General features: G+C 31.0%; 3 protein-coding genes across 3 annotated transcripts; 1 reads left to right on the forward strand and 2 right to left on the reverse strand.

Annotated features, from left to right (window-relative positions):
* Positions 1-5,111: 5,111 nt before the first annotated feature.
* Positions 5,112-5,959, reverse strand: LOC124820098 (transcription factor bHLH162-like). Its single transcript, XM_088099491.1, has 3 exons — positions 5,819-5,959; positions 5,286-5,615; positions 5,112-5,186 (listed from the first exon to the last, which is right to left on the reverse strand). Exons 1-3 carry the CDS (start codon positions 5,957-5,959, stop codon positions 5,112-5,114), a joined length of 546 nt encoding a protein of 181 aa, XP_087955617.1.
* Positions 5,960-14,054: 8,095 nt separating this feature from the next.
* LOC148193706 (uncharacterized) lies at positions 14,055-15,396 on the forward strand. Its single transcript, XM_088098506.1, has 3 exons — positions 14,055-14,134; positions 14,818-15,137; positions 15,349-15,396. Exons 2-3 carry the CDS (start codon positions 14,820-14,822, stop codon positions 15,394-15,396), a joined length of 366 nt encoding a protein of 121 aa, XP_087954632.1. The 5' UTR covers positions 14,055-14,134; positions 14,818-14,819.
* A 1,739-nt stretch (positions 15,397-17,135) lies between these two features.
* On the reverse strand, positions 17,136-19,651 carry LOC148193707 (uncharacterized). The gene is made up of 4 exons (XM_088098424.1): positions 18,710-19,651; positions 17,690-18,025; positions 17,412-17,603; positions 17,136-17,336 (listed from the first exon to the last, which is right to left on the reverse strand). The coding sequence occupies exons 1-4, from the start codon at positions 19,649-19,651 to the stop codon at positions 17,172-17,174; spliced, it is 1,635 nt and encodes a 544-aa protein (XP_087954550.1). The 3' UTR covers positions 17,136-17,171.
* Positions 19,652-19,903: the final 252 nt, after the last annotated feature.

The raw sequence follows: 19,903 nt of genomic DNA on the forward strand, positions 1-19,903 counted from the left end.
CAGGGTGTTCGATCTTGTTCTTCTATGTTGGTGATTTCTGTTTGGCCTATATTCATAGTTATTCTAGTATGTTGTTTTAATTAATTGATCCAATAGTTTTGATGGCTTATGTATGCATTATCATAATGGTGTCAAAGGAAAAGTATGGTATGATAATTGTAATATGGATGTGAAAGAGAATACTAAGGAGGAATGTCTTAGTGATCTGGTAGCAAGGTGGTGGTAAAGTATGAATATGGACAGCGAAATCCACGACGTTCATCCTGACATTCTAATGATTACCAAGTCTCAAGTAGAGATGGGTAAGTCATGTCGTTAGAATAGCAGGAGGTCCTAGCCTATAGGGTCTTAGGTGAGTTATAACAGATTAACCCCAGGTGGCAGCTGATGGTTTTCCAGTTACTACACCCCCGGGTGCACGAACGACCCAAGCTACATATTCATACAATCCTGTTGGTCAAGTCAAGTAGTCGGTCCTTGCATGAATTAATGTGTTCGGTTTTGGCCTGTTTGAGTGACTGGTCATTGCATGATTTTAAGGGTTTGGATGTTACATAATTATGTATTTGTTGAACTTGCATGATAACTTAATCAATTAAATTACTCTAGCTTACCCTTCTTTTCTATCTTGTTCATGTTTTCGTTCGGTACTCTTTAATTGCAATGATTACCTTGTGGGTGTGAGCAGAGGGAGGCGAGTGTTCGTTGGAGGAAACACTGGACGACGAAGACCTAGTGGTGTGGTCTATGACCGTTCGGTCATATAAATATAGTATGTATAAACCGTTCTGTCATGTATATAGTTTTGTAGTTAGGGTAGATTTGTGTAAAGTTTAAATTTATAGTTATTTGTGGATAGCTGTAAGTTAACCTTATTTCTAGAAACTGATCTACAATATTATAATGTAATAAATTCTTAAACATATAGTTTGGACTATATTTTTGAGATGTTACAATTTTAATCATATAATAAATATGCATTGAAAATAAAATTATTTATTAGTATATTATATTAGTTCATAATGTAAAAAAGATAACATCAAATATATAAACTAAAACAAATTATATAATAAAACTGATTTAAATAAAATAGTATTTTTTTCCTTGTTTAAACTAAACCAAATCGTATTAAATATAATTTTTATATTTAGCTCATATACATTTTACGGCGAACATGCTTAATGTTAGGTTTAATGTGATAAAATTGAGATGACGTTTTGAAGATAATATTAATGTTGAATTAGATATTTTCCTATAGTTCCTTAATCAACAAGTATTACGGAGAAATCATAAATCATATTCTCCTTCAACACTATTACAGAAACATGATTATATAGAAAAGAAAAGCGGCTTACGTACTTGCATTGGATTTTTGCGTGAAACTTTGACTTGATTCTTGTTGAAAAAGGAACACAGAACTGTAATTTGTGAAACACGTTGAGTTCATTGTCACATTTTCTGCGTAGTGTCATACATATGTCAAGATGTCCAAAGCATGCATTATCATGAAAAGTTCAAGGTAACTTTCCACGACAAGTCGGACATCCAAGTTATATTATCATACATGAACATAAGACTCTATTTGCTGAGTCTAGGATATATTTGATTTTTTTTTTTAAATAAACAATTTAATAATCTGTATTTAACCCTCTTATGTTTGTAAAAGAAGTCAATGTCCTCTGTCAAGAGAAAGTCATGTTGGAAGTCTCACACATCGACAAGAGATAAGACCAAAATATAATATATAAGTGAGGTGCAAACCTCACCTTACAAGCCAGTTTTGTGGGATTGAGTTAGACTTAAAATCCACCTTCTAATAAGCCAACTGCGATTTCTTTTCCAGCTATTATTTTCTTTATATAATATATATATATATATATATATATATTATTTTTGATATTTTTAAAATTTTTTATTGTAATTTTATACCACTCATAATATGATTTTGTACTAATATAATGTTTTCACATCATTTTTTAAATATGAATATTTATATATATAATATTAGTGTGTGTATATATATATATATATATATGTTAGAAATATTATATATTTTATCTTTATCTTTTATCTTTCAGTTAGTTTGTTATTATTTCTTATTTGTATTTTGGGCTTAGCCCATATTTCATCTATTATAAATAGAGAACCCTATGTGTGTTTAACACAAGGGAGATTAATCCATAAATAATTTTCACTATATTTAACAATATATATATATATATATATATATATATATATATATATATATATATAATGTTTATACTGTTCTTTTGAAATTTTTTGAAATATTTCTTATAGTAAATATATTGTACATATGTATATATAATAATGTTAGTTAATGTTATTAATCATGAACAGTAATACGATATCTATTAATTTGGATCGCTATATAAAATATGATAAAAAATAAATATTTTTTTTATATTAAAGTATTAGTAAAATAATTTGTGAAATTGTTTTCTTATAAAAATTATGTAATTTATAATATATATATATATATATATATATATATTATTTACATTCTTAATTCTAATAATTGTTATAAGAAAATAGAGAATGAAACAAGGATTTTTAATTTCCAATTATTTTTCGAATGTTCTCATACTCAAATCAGCACTCGAGAGAAGATTTGTTTTATCCAGAAGTTTTCCACGTGCTAGGTATACTTTTCTAAAACGACGCGGTGAAAGAATAAACGTTTATATGTTTTATTCAGTTTCACACTGCTCTGCGTAATAAATAAAGTTGTAGGAAAAAGTTAGTTTGACACGTATTCAGAAACAAACATTAATCTGACCCTACTTCTCATAATATAATAATATATATTATGATTTTAAATGAAAAAATAATATAATTATAATGAAAATATAATAATTTGAGCGTGTCAAATGTACGTAACTTTTTTTCCTTCACGTAATTCCCTAAACGATATAAACGCCAAGGAAGAAAAGAAAAAATATTTGAACTAGGTTTTAAGAAACTTTTCACACTTTGGAAAGAAGAAAGAGCACATACTAATTGTCCACAAAAGAAGGAAGCTGTTTATAGTAAAGAATAAGTACTCTTACAGTTACGCGACAAATTTGGAAGATGTACATTATTAATTATATGCCATCTTGCAAGAACAAGGGAGCATACTTGTCCTTTTCAAGAAAATTTTGCCTAATAGTTTTCTTTTACACTAAGACAAGTCACGGTCAATTAATGTTTTTTTGTGTATTTAATTTCTGTAGTCATTGTTTTGGAGTTTTCTTATTTTGTTAACAAATTTAACGATGCGAATATACTAGGTGTCTCCATGGGCTATAGTTTTACTTTTGTGCAACTCGTTCTTTGTATATATATGCTATAATGTTGTATATTGCTTAGAAGACCTCCCTTATTTATTTATTCTTATATTAGAAGACTTCACTTTCAAAACAATATATACATGGCCACCGATTTCTGTTGTGCTTGAATTGTTACTTTTAATTAAGTCTCATTTGGGAAATAAATTTTGTGTGGGAATGCAAGAAAGAGGCTGAGACAACAGAAAGAAATAAAAAATGAAGTGAGATATAGAATATCATGAATCTCATACTTTTTAAAATTCTATTTCTTTGCTCTTACACTAAGAAACCAACATTAACTTCATCAGTTTCTTTTTCTTTTCTTAATGCATGATTTAAAGGTGTGAACAATGGTGAATCTTCAAAATATATTTTGAGACATTATATTTTCTTATTTTATAGATTTATACAAAATTGAAGAGGCCAAATGTATAAAATTTATTGAAATTTAAAAAAGAAATACTTTATTTATATATGTTAATTTTTGTTTGTGTGAAAAACATTTTAAGCTCCTCCAATGGACAAAGAAGCTCTGTTGTCACTGGTTATAGGGTTAGGAATTATTTGAGAAATTTAAAAACATAGGAACATATAATATTCTACTTTTACTATATTCTTTTTTGTTGATAAAAGGAATTTGCATGATTTTACTTTCTATTTTAATTTTTTGATAACAAATAAAAAATGTGAAATGAAAATGCCACTACTAAATAAATAAGTATAGGAGTATTATTTTTTTTCTTTTCCGAAAAAGAAACAAAGAGAATTCTAAATTATCATTTAGCACAAAATCAATACCGTTGATAAAAATGAATGAATTGATCTCCATTATTGAAGTTGATTCTTAAAAAAATAAAATAAAAATATTTCAATAAAATTTTATTTAACATTAAACAAGTTCCAACATATTCTTGTGTATACATTTCAAAGGCAAAAACATATCATGAACAAAACAATTAATTTTTATAGAGTTCTTCAAGGTTTTAAAGAAGTTGTACCATGGAACTGAACGGCCTAAGGAAATGTGAGGTATATCATTCAAGACGAACAACCTGGAACAACCAGAACAACAACACATTACCTTTAACGTTGGACAGCTAGATTCGACAAAAAGTTTTATTTATAAGGATTAAGGTAACTGGTAATTAGAGATATTGGACTGAGATTAGGTTGAGATTAAGATTTTACTAATCTCAAACCAATGACAAAAACTATAAATATAGGTTAAAAGTAAAAGATAGGTGATCGCATTTACGGTGCATTAATATTTTTACTCTAAACTTTCATATAGACCATTTGTTAACTTAAACATCGAAGAATCTTTGGAAGTACCTCTTCGAACGATGGAGTGAAGATGAAGACTAAAAGTAGTTACCAAACGACATCAAAAGAAAAATTGTGTTGGTAGTTGAAGTCACTCTAACACCCAAAACATAAGTCTTTATAGATAAAAAGTATAGGTGTAAAGCATTGGTTCTTATGAACCAAATTTGTATATTTGATGGTATACTATTCATGAGGAAGTGAATGTGAAAAAGTCAAGAGACAAGATGCATAAACAAGCCTCATAATTATTATAACCTTATGATTAATTCTGGAAAAAGCTAGGGCATTCATATTTCAAAGCAACAAGCACAAATCAAAGTTCTTTGGCTTGGTTATACATGTTACACGAAATGGGTTCATGATTCGATGTATAAACCCCAAAAAGATATAAACTGCCAACATTTCAACAGTGTTACAAGTGACCTTCTTGTAAATGGGAAAATCTGTGTTTTCAGTCTACCCATGTCCGTTGACAAATATTTTCAGTCTCTCAATCAAAACGGCTGTTCCTAAGTTATAGGATTGCTGAATCTGCATAAAAGGAGAAACAACAATTGATTTTGTAAACTAATGTAAGGAAAAAGAAAAAAACAAAGGGAAATTAAATATCCGAGGTAACACCGTCCATACCTCAGCGTTGAGAACATGTAGCGATGAGGTCGCAGACGAGAGCGAGGAATGAACTGTCTTGACTTCTATGTTGTCTTCATGAAGCATTCGAATAATTTCCCTTAAAATGAACTGATCCTCGAAGCCACACACCAGAGTGATTCGTAGCAAGGAACCCATTTCATGAACCTCAACTTTCGTTGCTTCAGAAGAACTAGAACATCCACTACGAGATCTCTTCCTTTCCCTTAAACTTTCTCTGTGCTTCTCCGCCATCTTCACCTTTGTCTCCAGGTTCTTGATGTGGTTGATAGCCTCGTCTATTTGATCAACACGTGATAATGCTTCACCCTGCGTTCAATGTTGTGTTAGTTACCCTCAAACCATTGCACTCACAACTTCATCAATACTGATGAAGTTCATATTTTAGATCTATATATGCAATAAATGAAACTACTATAAATCAATACACATAATGTTTTACAAAAACACTACTTTTTCATTTTCTCCAACAAATCCAAGCATTATGATTGAAGGAGAGAGAGAGAACAAACCCTGGGATTATTGTTGTTAGGGAGAAGAGAGCTAAGCTGGGAACAGAGATTCTTCATATGGATTCTCCTGGTTTTTTCTATAGTTTTTCTTTCCATCGCTTTCGATGAAGAAGGTTGATCTCCCTGCTGAAGATCAGCCATTGATGGTGTTGATATTCTATGATTTATTAGAATCTAGGGTTCTATGAAAATGATCCGGGGAACCTGCCTGTAATTATATAGTTAGATAATAACATTTCAGTGTTTGGATTCTTTTTTGCTTCTAGCTAATTAATATTTACTTCAGCTATTTTCTTTATAAGTTAAGTTCAAAGAGTTATATTTTATCTTTACATTTATAAGGAGTAAAATAAAGATATAAGGATAAAATTGTTCAAATATAGGTTCTGAATAATAGTCCGGCATTTGATTAAGTTGGATTACTATTTTAGCTAACACTATACATTCTTTTATACATACATACATACATACATATATATATATATATATATATATATATATATATATATATATATATATTATATTTTTTTCTTGTTATGTATTTGTATGTATTTATCTCCTTTTTTGTTACCTCTTTTATTTGTTATTTTTCTCTTGCCCAAGATTCTTTTTTAATACGAATTGTTACTATTTTATTTTTTAAATTAAAATAATTATCATAAAGTAACTATTTTTTAAAACTAAAATAATAACTTATAATAAAAAAATGTCTATAAAATAAATAAAAAATTATAATTTATTTATATTTAACTTTATAGTTTTGTTTATTTTTAAAATTTTAATAATTATTTTTTATTTGTTGTTATTATAAAAAATATAAAAATATATGTATTTCTGCTAGTAATAGTAATAGAAATTAATAAGAGTTATACTAATTTTTGAATTAATAATCATTTTTATTACTAATAATACATGTATATTAGACTTAATTTTTTAATTGAAATTAATATCGTATTTCACTAAATTGAATAAAGGTAGTAATAAAATAAAATGTTAATAAAAAAGAAACCATAATAGGTTTTAGAATATATAATGTTTCAAAAGTCATAACGTATCACCTGGGTTGACATAACTTATTTTCGAAGATACCACTTTGCTTTTCATACTTACTGTTTTTAAGATTAATAATAATTAGGGAATCCAAAGTAGAATGATATCTAATGACTTCAGTGGTCACTTTATCTTTGTTTTTTCTCATTAGTAATTTTTTTATTTTTGTTTTTCCTAACTTTTAGGCTCTCTTATCTTCATTATTTTTCAACGTTCTATTTAATTTTACCATTCATTTTCAATATCTATTTTTTATTATTTAACTTCATCTCCACGATAACACTTAATAAATGCTTAAACAAAATTCATGTACTTTTGTTTTTCTTTTCAAAAACTTCGGATGTATAATCTTTGTTAATTCATGTGAATTGTCATAATGTTGGTTATTTTCTTGATTTCTATTTCAAAACGGTTTAGAGTATATTTCGTATTTTGTTCTAGTTTATTCCTTAAGAGTTTAATCACTGTCATTGAATTTTAAAAGATTTCTTATTTATTTTTAAAGGAACTGATTATAATTCCCATCAAATTTTTGCTTCTTTTTATTCTTTAGTAGACTAGTTGCTTTCATCAAAATTTAGGAAGTTTTTATTATTATTTAAGAGACTGGCTACTTCTATCGAACTTTTGCTTCTTTTTATTTCGTTGATTAATTTCATTAAATATTAAAAGGTCCTTAAGAGATTGGTTGTTGTCATCAAACTTTTGTTTCATTTTTTTTCTTAAGGTAAAGGTTGTTCTCATAGGATTTGTAGTCAGTGTAGTTTTTGTAACATAGGTCATAACCTGCTAAATGTAATTTTTGTAAAGTAGGATAGAATTAATGTAATTTTTGTAATGCAGGATACAACCTACCTTATGTAGTTTTTGTAACCTAGGATACAATTAGCTCAATGTAGTTTTTGCATAGGACCTAGTTGACTGCATTGTTTGTTCAAGATCGATGGTTGGGTTAGTTCCTCCTTGATATTGGATTTTACAATGTCTGGGCATTGTATTATGTTTTACTCCTCAACCATCATCAAGAAAACATTATTCCTCAATGAGATAAATGATGAAACATACTTCAAACACAACTTGAAAGAAATAAAAATTGAGTGATCATTTGTGGTAAGCAAATCCTGAAAAATTAAATAGAAGAAAAAAAAGGAGAAATCGAGAAAAAAAAGAAGAAATCAGGTTATCCTGAATCGTTGTCAATTAAAATGAGATTTTTATTATTAACCCGATCATAACGTCTCAATACAATGTAAGACGATCCACAACTAATTTAATCACCATACTAATTCTAAAGATCTTCACTCCAACAAAAATGCATTCATAATTTATTTTCAACACAACGAGAAAGATCAAGTCATCAATCACGTAAAATATATAGTACAAAAGGTTAAAAGACCAATGTACATATAACTTTAAGATAAATAAACAAATTTAGGAATTAAAAAACCAATGCGGAGACTTCCATTCCATAACAGGTTGGATGATCATCATATTCTGCCGGAAGGCAACCAAACTTTAAACTCTGAGTACTAAAAATGCTGTTTTCAAGATTTTAGAAAATTGTACTTCTCCTATTGAAAATCTTGCGTGCTCTCAAATAAGGTTGGTTTATGGAAACACATGATTGCATAAGGCATCAAGGTGATATGGTTTGAGGATGATGAGTTAGAGAATATGGATTAATGGCACATGGCAACAAAGGACATAAATAGGGATGGCAACGAGTCAGGTCGGACACGGATAGTGCCTACTCGCAATCTGACCCAACAAAAAAAATTACCCACTATTCGACCCGCTATCCGCACGGATATCTGTTTAAAAAATACCTGCGGATATTTTAAAACCCGCGAATATTCGTGGATACCTGCAAATATTTAAAAAATATATTTTTATAAAATATTATAATAAAACTTAAATAAAATTACAAAAAATATATAATATATTTTAAATTAAATATAAATTAAAATTTAATTTTAATTATATTTAACCTTATAAAATATAAACTAATGTTAATTTTAATTAAATTTAACTTAATAAAATATAAATTAAATTTTTATTTTTAGTTTTTACACGCGAATATTCGCAGGTACAGATAGTATAATACCCACACCCGACTCATTTATAAGCGAGTATTAAAAAATCCGCAATCCGCAATCCACAAATAATAAATATCCGCGGATACTAACTATCCGTAACATATTTTATCTGCGATATTTGTGTGCGAGGATTTTTTTGTCATCTACATGAAGGTTTCACACTTATGTGATAATATGTATTGGAAGAATAAACATTTGGGCATCGAGAAGTTTTTAATGGCGCCTACGATTAGTGACAAAATGTTCTAGCTAACAGGTAAAATCCAATCAACCAAAAATCCTAACAGTGATATGCCTTTTCCCTAGCATCAATAATCCTTTTATCCTTATTCTTTCTAACCTCAGAACTTCTCCCTTGCCTTTATTATTTCCCAGCCTCCTATTTAATTTCATCACTTGCCTTTAAAGTCTATTCTTTATTATTCAACCCCTCATCTCTCCATGATAACACCTCATAAATGTCAAATGGTATTTTACCAATTTAAGCTCCAATGGAAATGGGCTTAACACCACAATACTTAAGAGTAGAAACCATTTTTTTATAAAAGATATTTTGTTATTTTATTATTAAAAACCTTGAGTTATAAATGGAAATTTCTTAATTAACTTTTATTTTAAAAACATTACAATATATAAAGCAATTCATTTTTATTGTGGTACTCTCCTTAAGTTTTTTACTATTCTACATGCCTCTTTGAATGTTGTAGTTTCTTGTGAAGAATGTTACATTTCTATTTGATTAAAATCTTAAACAAAAATACATTCATTCTTTTTCTTTCTTTTTTTTGAGTCTCTTTGTAAATTGTCTGCACATAGCATGTATTTTTGTTGCATGGGTTATCTAAGAAATTAAAATGAATTTATATTTGGTTAAAATTGTTAGGATGTGCTTACATAATTGATTTTATGTTTATGTGGTTAAAAGTTACTATCATATCTTTTAAAACACTTTTTTTTTTAACTATACCTTTATATTAATAATTGTACCGTACGGTATCCAGGGTACGGTCTCCTTCCGGGCCGACCAGTAGGCCAACCTCCCATACTGAGCGACCGTCTTGTATGGACCGAACGGTTTTTTCAAGACCGTCCATCCAGATCAACCACCAGGGCGACCTCCCATACTGACCAGCCGTCCTTTATAGACCGAACGGTCTTCCCAAGACCGCCCATCCAGGTCAACCACCATGTTGGCCACATGGTTAGATTATAAACCGTAATCGCTCATTAAAGCCCCTGATGAAGATTAAGGTATGATTGGACCATCACCAGACCCACAAAAGGTAAAAGTCCATTACAACTGCTATAAATAAAGGTCTCATGTATGATTTCTGGGAAATTGCATAATACATGTTCTACTTGCTATAGTAACCACTCGGTCACTTTACTAACTTGAACGCCGGAGTGCCTTTGACAGGTGTCCGCGCATCCTGCTTGGAGGAGGATGAGGAGGATGAGGAGGAGGAGGACCACCTGGAGTGCATGGAGTAGCGTCCGTCCGCACCAAGCCCCGTCTGGTCCGTAGCGTCTATAGCGTTCGTCCGCCCAGTCTTTAGCATCTGCTAATCTTCGATACTATTAGGAGTGTTTTAATAGGGTCACACCAAACCCGACCGAAACAATAATATTATTATAAAAGTTATTGCGTGAAGGTTTCTAATCTTTTTTTAAATATTTGTTCACAATCCACTTTTTTTAACTAGTAGACATCTCTGTTATTTTTATATTTAGTGTGGCAGTTAAATTTTTGTTTTATTTTTATTTTCGTTGGGAAAATGAGATATCAATACTTTAAAGAATACTTTATTATTTTAAATATTAATTAAATGTAATAAAAAGTATGATATTATTAATAATTTAATGTGAAAATAAATAAATTAATAAATGAAGATATTAAAAGTATAAATAATTAAATGTATGTCTAAAATTTATTTTCAATTTGATATTTTTTAAATTTATTCTTTAATTCAAAAAATTTTAATTACAAAACTATTTAAAAAATAAATAACAACTATTTACAGTAAAATTATAGAAATTATTTATATTTAATTTGATATTAATAATAGTAATAATTTTATTATTTTTAATTATCATAAAAAAATTTAACAGTAATAAATGTGTTTTCACAGATAAATAAATAAATAATAATAGAGATTAAAATTTAAAATGTCTCTATGTTATATTATTTTAATTACATATATACTTATAAATCTATACTTATATATATATATAAAGTGAATTTTTTTTATTGTCATTAATTTTTTACTTTAAACATATAAATTTTTAAATTACAATAGTTATTATATGAGTTTGATGGTTTTAAATTTAATTTAACTTGATTCAATAAATCTTTCTAATCTGTTTAATTTTTTATTTATTGAATTATTAAATAGATTAAATTCAACAATTTTTATTTTTTATTTATTTTCTTCAAAATTTTGAAAAAAAATCACGTAAAAATTTGATTGAGTTAAAAAATATATTAAATCAATTATTGTAATCGAAAAGAAAATTTCATAAAATAATTAAATAACAAAATAGTAATTAAGCCATGATTTAAAATTGATAGATTTATGAAAAGTACACAAGAATAGGGGAAATATCTATTACTTTTAAGCGCATTGCAAAAGGAGCAGATAAGAAAGAGAAAAAAGTGACAGTTTTTTTGCATGTCAATTAAGAGAGTATACTTGATTCATGTAAGTTATATTAGGTCAGGTCCACGAAATTGAAATTTTTTTTAAGAGAAAAGATCAAGTTAACACACTATAACGAAACTAGAAACAAAATAAACAATTAAACATATGTAATATTATATTTTTATTGATTTAAAATATGAGTATTAAGAAAAATTCTTAGAGATATAACTCAAACAATTATTAAATTTGAAAACATGAGAAAAGATGACAATACATGACTTTTTTACTTACTTGCTCACTTTCTATTATTTAACAATTTTGTTACCAAGTTACCAATATTATATTCAAGAGAAAACTTTTTTAAAATTTCAACTTCACTATTTTATTTCGGATGCTCTCATTCATTTACATATTTAAAGAATTTATCAAATATATTTAAATTATATCAGTTTTTGATAAGAATATGAAGTACATTTTATTTTAACTAAAATATTTTTTTAATGTATTATCAAAACAAGATTTCAAAATGAAACGGGAGATAAATTTCATGAAGACAATATGATAATTAACATAAAAAAATAGCTGGAAATTTTAGTTTTGATTTAATTATTGATGGACTCAATAATTTGAAAGAACAAAAAATAATTTATTAAATATGTATTTTTTATAGTTAAAATTATATTAAAATACATATTTGCTTTGTTTATATAGTGACAATGATAAAATACAAATAATAATCTCAATCAATGTAATTAAAAAACATTACTAATTGATGTTTTTAAATTGTTAAATGTTATTTAATAAAAAAATTTAAAGAATTTAAATTATTTTATCTAAATAAAACATTTAAAATTTAAAACAAATACAATTTGAATTTAACGTATTTTAATTTTCTAAAATTATAGAAATTCTTATTCAAACATTTTTAAAGTTTAGAAAGATAATTTCTGAACTGAACTTTTAAAAACAAATAACAAGTTTTATTAATTAAGTGGACATGTTTTGTTCCAATATTAAAAAAAATGGTTAAATATGTTTTTAGTCCCTAAACTATCAAACAAATTTGTTTTTAGTTTCCTTTTCAAATTAAGCTACATTTTGGTCTTTCTCCTTAAAAAAACCTTAATTTTTCGTCCTCCAAAATTAACGGTGTTAAAAATTAGCTGAGGTGGCTAAAGGTGATTGTCATGTCATTTTTTTTTATTCACACAGTCGGTCAATCTCCCTCCCTCTTTCTCGCTTTGCTGAGTCTTCTCCTTACTCGAAACAATTTGGCGTCGCAAGCCTTCAAGAGAGAAACCGACCACTCTCAGTGGCACCACGACGCCTTCCACGACGTTCGCGAAGATCACGAAGCGACAATTACGGTGACAGAAACAACGACACACCCAGCGATGGCGTTGCAAAACATATGGATTCGAGAATGGCACCTGCGAAAGTCACGCTAGATGTCACCCTTCAAGTGGGAGAAGTTTTCGCGAAGCTGGTGGATGTGGGAGAGCACGAAGGGGTTCTCCTGGCAGTCGAATTGGAGCAAGAGGTAGTAGGTGTGGTCGCACTGGGCTTGGGAAAGCGGCGACCCATCGGCGGGGAGGACAGAAAGGACGTAGCGGTGGTGTGAGTCTTCCACTACTGTCATCTCACGTTATTTCTCTGCTAAATATAAGAGTACAATGATTAATTACACATGATAAAACTAATTGAATTTTAAAACTATCTTATACATTTAAAAAAATCTTACATCTCCATTTCTTTTCTTTAACGAATTTTGAAATATGTTAAGAAAAAATTTCAACAGATTTCGAAATTCGTTGAAAGATTTTCTAAGCCTTCAACGAATTTCAAAATTCATTAGAGTTTTCGAAAAATTCTTCAATGGATTTCGAAATTTATTGAAAAAAATTTTCTTAACAGATTTTGATATTTTTTAAAATGATTTCAAAAAGATTTCGAAACCAATTTAAAAAAATTTCAAAAATTTGAAATTTGAAATCCGTTAAAGAATGGCATTTTTGAAATGTGGAGATATAGGAAAAAAAAAGGCGAAGAGGTAACCCTCTTTTTTTGTTTATCTTGGTTGCACTTTCATGTTATTGGGTTATTGTACAATAATCCAACCCAATCGAATGAAGGGCGTTGCTCCCTCCACCCCCACATGCTTCTCCCTCCACCTCCCCAATTTTATATAATTCCAATTATGTCCTAACCCAATTTTATATAATTCCAATTATGTCCTAAAGTTAAATTTTTTTACTTTTTTCATTTTAATATTTTAATTAATTTAAATTTACTTTTTCCTAAACCTACCAACCTTTCATTTTCATCTCTCACTTCTCACTTCCCACTTCCGTAACTCTCCCTCACTTCCGTAAGCTCTCTCTGACTTCTCACTTCCGTCTCCAACTTCTCCATTTTTTTCCATTTCTTTCTCCATTTGTTTCTCCATTTCTTCTTTGTTTTTCGTTTTTGTAGAAGATCGTTTGGTGTGGAGCAACACTGGTGCGGAGGAAACGAGCAGATCTGCGTCCCAGGTTGGTCTTTCACCCCGTGCTTTGTCGACGATGTTACTGTGCAGGAAAGGCTGAAACGGATGTGGGACATCCGTTTGCCTTCGACGGATGTCCGACTTCCGTTGACGGATGTGGGATATCCGTTGAAGGCCAATCGGATATCCCACATCCGTTTCGGCTCTGCTGAACTTTTTTTTACTTTTTTAATTGTTTTTAAATTATTATAACTGAAATATATATTTATATATTTGATATATTTATTGTTAAATGTTTTTAAATTTTCTTTTGACTTAGATTATTATTTGAATATTTTATAAATTTTTTTATTTGTAGTTTGTAAATAAATTGATTAAGAATTAGATACGAAAATTTTTATATATTTAAATTATTTTTATTTCTTAAAATAAATATTATCAATTTAATTTATTTAATATTAGTAAATTTGTATTTGTATTTATTTTATTTATAGTAAATTTGTATTTGTAATAATAATTAATTTAATAATAATTAAATGGAAATGTATTTAAATATATTATTTTAATTAATTAGCTAATTGTTTCTTTTATTTAATTTTTGTTGTAAGTTAATAAATTAATTATTATTAGTTTAATTTATTTTGAATTGCATTTTTTATAGTTTATTAATGATATTTGAAACAATAATTTATTTTAATTTTTGAAATTAAATAAACAAATTATTGTTAGAAATGGCAAGAACACGTGGTGCATCTTTTAATTCTCGAGGTGAGAGTTCTCGAGGAGAGAGTTCGTCGCAGGGCGAAGCTCGGAGAAGACCTACCGTTTCTGCTCGTAGAAGTCGGGCATCTCCTATCCAGCATGACCCCATAGCTGAGGAGCGAGCCGTTGAGGAACAAACATATGAGGCGTATGAGACTCATGGAGAGGAGCATGCAGATGTTCATGACATACAAGAGGATGTCGCTGGATTTCCTGGAGGTCCACACGATCATTCATTGCTGACGCACTATGTTCAGCATGTAGCTTATGTTATTTCCCAAGGCCGGGTGAGTGCAAAAATAAAATTTATTTTATTATTTTTTTAATAGAAAATTTATTTTATTATTTTTTTAATAGAAAATTTATTAAATATTGATGTGTAGGATCGAGGGGACACACTGAAGTTGATCTCCCACGGAAAAAAAGTAAATAAGTTAGGACCATGCCACAAGGGAATTCAAGACATTGTGTTGAATTCCAGTTTGATGCCTCTTACAGGGATTTGTTATGATTACGTTGATAAGGGGTTACTCCTCGGATTCATAGAGAGGTGACATTTTGAGACCAGTAGTTTCCATCTCCCTATAGGGGAGATGTCGATTACTCTTGATGACGTCTCGACATTACTTCACCTGCCCGTGATGGGACAAATGTGTGATTTGGAGGAGTTGGAGTTTGAGGAGGCTCGTACAGCCCTTGTGCAACTGCTCGGCGTTGATGGTGGCACAGCAGGTGCTGAGATGGAGGACGCACGTGGTCCGAAAGTCAGACTTAGCTGGCTTAGAGAGATATATGTTCAGAGGTGTGAGTCGCAGCATTGGGACTATGCTGCTAGAGCATATTTGTTGCATCTAGTAGGATGTACGATTTTTGCAAATAAGAGTGCCAGTTCTATACGCGTGTCTTACTTATTGTTATTTAGAGACGTACACGCGTGTGGCAGATATGCCTGGGGTGTTGCTGCACTCGCCTATTTGTACGAGCAGCTCGGGGATGCAAGTCTCGCGTCCACGAAGCAGATGGCTGGATATTTGACTCTATTTCAGGTACAGTTATAACTTTGACATTTATTTCATGTATTTATTTCCATGTTCGAACATGGATGTAATTTAATTGAATGATTATTTTTTTAGAGTTGGATATACGAACATTTCCCTGGCTTGGGGAGGAGGCGGTTGGTGACTTCTTACGATGATACCACACCACGTGCCATGAGGTGGCAGAGCCCTAGACAGAGTTCCACTCTCGCAGAGATTCGGTCACAGTTGGATGCGCTGACATACAGTGGAGTTGTATGGCATCCGTATGAGGGGCATCGAGGCATTCGGCCATTCTTCGGCATCTGTATGTATTCTGGATGGATTCGGATTGGTGACACCCTTTGGCGTCATTTGCCTGAGCGTGTGCTGAGGCAATTTGGGTTTCAGCAAGACATTCCACGATCACCGACTACGGTTCCAGATGCAGATGTAGTGGCCATTGATCATATGTGGTTGCACTTCAGAGCTCACGTTGTGAGTAATGTCAGACATGCAGCATCCCCTTCTGACTGTGTTGATGGGTACATTCAGTGGTTCAGAAGGGTTTCGCATCCTTATATTATTGTTGCTGCAGATGACGCGCGACCGGCTCTTGCACCTAGACAACGCCCCGATGTTCCACGGGAGACACGACCCCATCGTAGATCGTCTCCACCTTCACCATCTGGCGCCCTGGTATATTATTTTTCATTGCTTATATTATTAAATTTTGATCACCTTGTTTATTTAATTGTTTGATATAATTATAATGCAGGCTAGATTTAGGCGAATGGCGAGAATGTTACAGTCCTTGATATCGTGTCGTCATGTCACCGAGGGTACTGTTGCACATCAGGTGTCAGTGGACCTGCTTCAGATTGCTAATGAAGGCATCGACGAATATTCCACGCCTAGGAGAGAGCAGAGGCATGTGCGTGGTAGACGGTCGACGTCTAATTGATAGGACTTTATATTTCCTTTATCTGATTATGTATTACAGAACTTTATATTATCTTTGTATTTGTAATAGACATTTATAATTTCTTATAATTTCAATGTTTTCATTTTGGGTTACATGTTCTTTTATATTGGTTATATAGATGATCAAATATTTATATGTTTAAGTGGAAAAAAAAAAGAACTTAATTAACAACGAGTAATATAAATATGATCATATATAAATAAATACTACATAAATATCACGAATAATAAAAATATAATTATCATGAATACTGACAATAAGTACTTAAATAACAAAATATAATAGTGTATTTCTACATATCTTCATACATAATATAAATATCATGAATCACCTAAGTCAACATAAGATGTTGTTATGTCCATCAACTGTTCAAATGCGTGCATCCTACTAGTATAAATAGATGACCACGCTCGTGCCTCAGGATAACAGTGGGTTGAGGACATGATATTCACCGTGGGCAACGGACAACCTTCTTGTAGCTTAACCTACATTATACAAATAACAAAATATAATTGAGTGATAAGTAATTTTAAAATAAATTCATAGCAAAATGCACTTACCTGCACAAAATGACATCCATGAACATGTCCTATACAAATTAAGCGATGTTGAGTGATATCAGAAGGTGGTGTGGAACGTAGTGGAAAGATAGTATAATTTTGAGAGTATGACAAACACACTAAGATAACGTTATATCGGTTAGCAATTGCATAACCAATGTCTGGTAATGTCATCCACTTGCTCGTGTTAGCCTGTTACGAATAAAAGTTGTTAGAAAAAACCCTTTGTGCAATAAAGAAACTACATAAAACGGGAAACACTTACCGCAGACAGTGACTGCACCAACCCTTTGTGCAAAGGACCTCAGTTCTTCTAGTCTATCATAGCCTCCTACTAGGCTTGCATATTCATCACGCCATGCACTCAGTTCTTTGTACAACTCATTCCTCACAACGGGCCATGAATCTTCTCCGAGTCCCAACAACGCAGCAATGCATCTATACCCACAGTGACCATCAGCCACAACATCAACAACGTCCATAATGAAGGGGTGAGTAGTAGAATGAAACTGGTCTATCATTGGAACTCTCCTTTTCTTCATTGGTTTTGGCTTTGATTGTAATTTACTTCTCACAGATGAAGATTCTATGGTTGAATGAAAGGCGTCCACATACTCAAAATATGATGGATCCCGCGTAGTAGACCTTTCACTTCGTTTAACTTTACTTTTTTGTGCACCCTTTGTCTTGACTTTATGTAATGGAGGGACCATTGATGTCAATGTAGGACAAACAATTTCAAGTAACTTCTGCTTGATGGTGACTTTACCGCCAATGTCAACCTCATTGAATCGTTCTTCTACTTGTTTCAACTCATCTTTAATGGATAACTGAGGCTTAGTTTCATTTAATTCAACATTTGAGAAATGCAATCTTCGCCACATGATATGAAATTCACCTATAGGGATCATCCTAGGATCATATCGTGCTAATTCACATGCACATGGGACACCAAATGTACGTCTCAATACGCATCCACACTTTGAGGAGCCCAATCCTATCTGCTGCACTATTTTCAATTCCTTAGCAATGAGATCCAATGCATATCGAGACACACGCCCAATAAGTTCTCTATATATGTAGCCTTTAAAATAGTCACTCCTGAGCAACAAACTACTTTCAAATGACGCCTTAATCTTGTTGTGTTGTAAGATAATGACGTTATGAATACTATCCCAACAAGAACACAAATCACCCATACTATTGCCCAGAACTTTCTTCAGGCTCCAATGAGCAGATTCAGCCCTGAAACAAAAAAAAAACTTCAACAAGTACAAATAAATATTTATCTACAAAACAAATAAATAAAATAACATTACAACATACCTATTTGTGGTTGTGTTCCCTAAATGCATTACTTTGTTCGTCCAGAACTTTACAAAGTATGTGCTGTACGGAATAATCCAATTCTGATTAACATATTCAAAGAACAAAGGCCATGATCTGCTTGCGTATTCAAAACCATTCACATACTCAGCAAACAAGCTTTCATCAGCACAATCCATCACATTTTCCCATGCATCCATCAACACTTCCCAAACCTCAGTAGAATGAACTAACATTTTGCATTTAGCTTTAACATTTTTAAGGATGTGGAACCGACATAACATCTGATATGACTCAGGGAATACACTTGATATGGCATTCATCAAAGCCAAGTCTCGGTCAGTCACAATAACTTTAGGACCACCCTCAGATGTTAAAAATAAACCTTTCAGCTTTTCCAAAGCCCATGTGAAATTACTCTGCCTTTCAGTAGACAAGAAAGCAAATGCTGCTGAGAAGGTTAACCCTGTAGACGTCATACCCACAATCTCAAGCAACGGAAGTCTATATCTATTTGTTTTATATGTGGAATCCATCATAAATACAACATTAAATGAGTTTAACAATTTCACCGCATCAGGATGTGTCCAAAACAAGTCAGTAACAACCTTTGAATCATCAACACACCTACTCCAGTGAATGTACTTATCCCGATCCAACAACATCATAAGTTGTTGTAGTTCAGTTCTGGACCCTCTTAATGATCGTTTATACGCATGCCTTGCGTTGTAGATTTGTTTAATCGTTGTCACATTTCGATCATTATTTTGTTTGAGTGTTAATAAAATATTTGCAGGTGTAACTTTACTCTTTGTCATATCAACCAGTAATGACTTCTCACTCGTATTTAACCTGCCAGCATAAGGGTGACCCACTAAAGTTTCAGCCAACTCATGGTTGTGATGTCCACACATCACCTTCAACACCCATCCGGCCCCATCTGAACATGGTTTACCCTTTAATCTAAACGGACATTCACATTTACGAGTGCCGTATACACTAGCCACTGCATCAGCTTTGTATTTCCTATATTTTCCCCCTCTTTCACATCCAAGCTTGACATACGTTTTTCTTCCCCGTACACCAGTAGCTATGTCAGATCTTACTATTACCACAACAAATCCTAAATCAAAAGCCATCCCTCTTACCCATTGAATTAAGTGCTC

This window comes from Vigna umbellata, chromosome 9, assembly GCF_029865625.1.
Source record: "Vigna umbellata cultivar VRB3 chromosome 9, Vumbellata_1.0, whole genome shotgun sequence".
In the NCBI taxonomy this organism is placed as follows: domain Eukaryota; kingdom Viridiplantae; phylum Streptophyta; class Magnoliopsida; order Fabales; family Fabaceae; genus Vigna; species Vigna umbellata.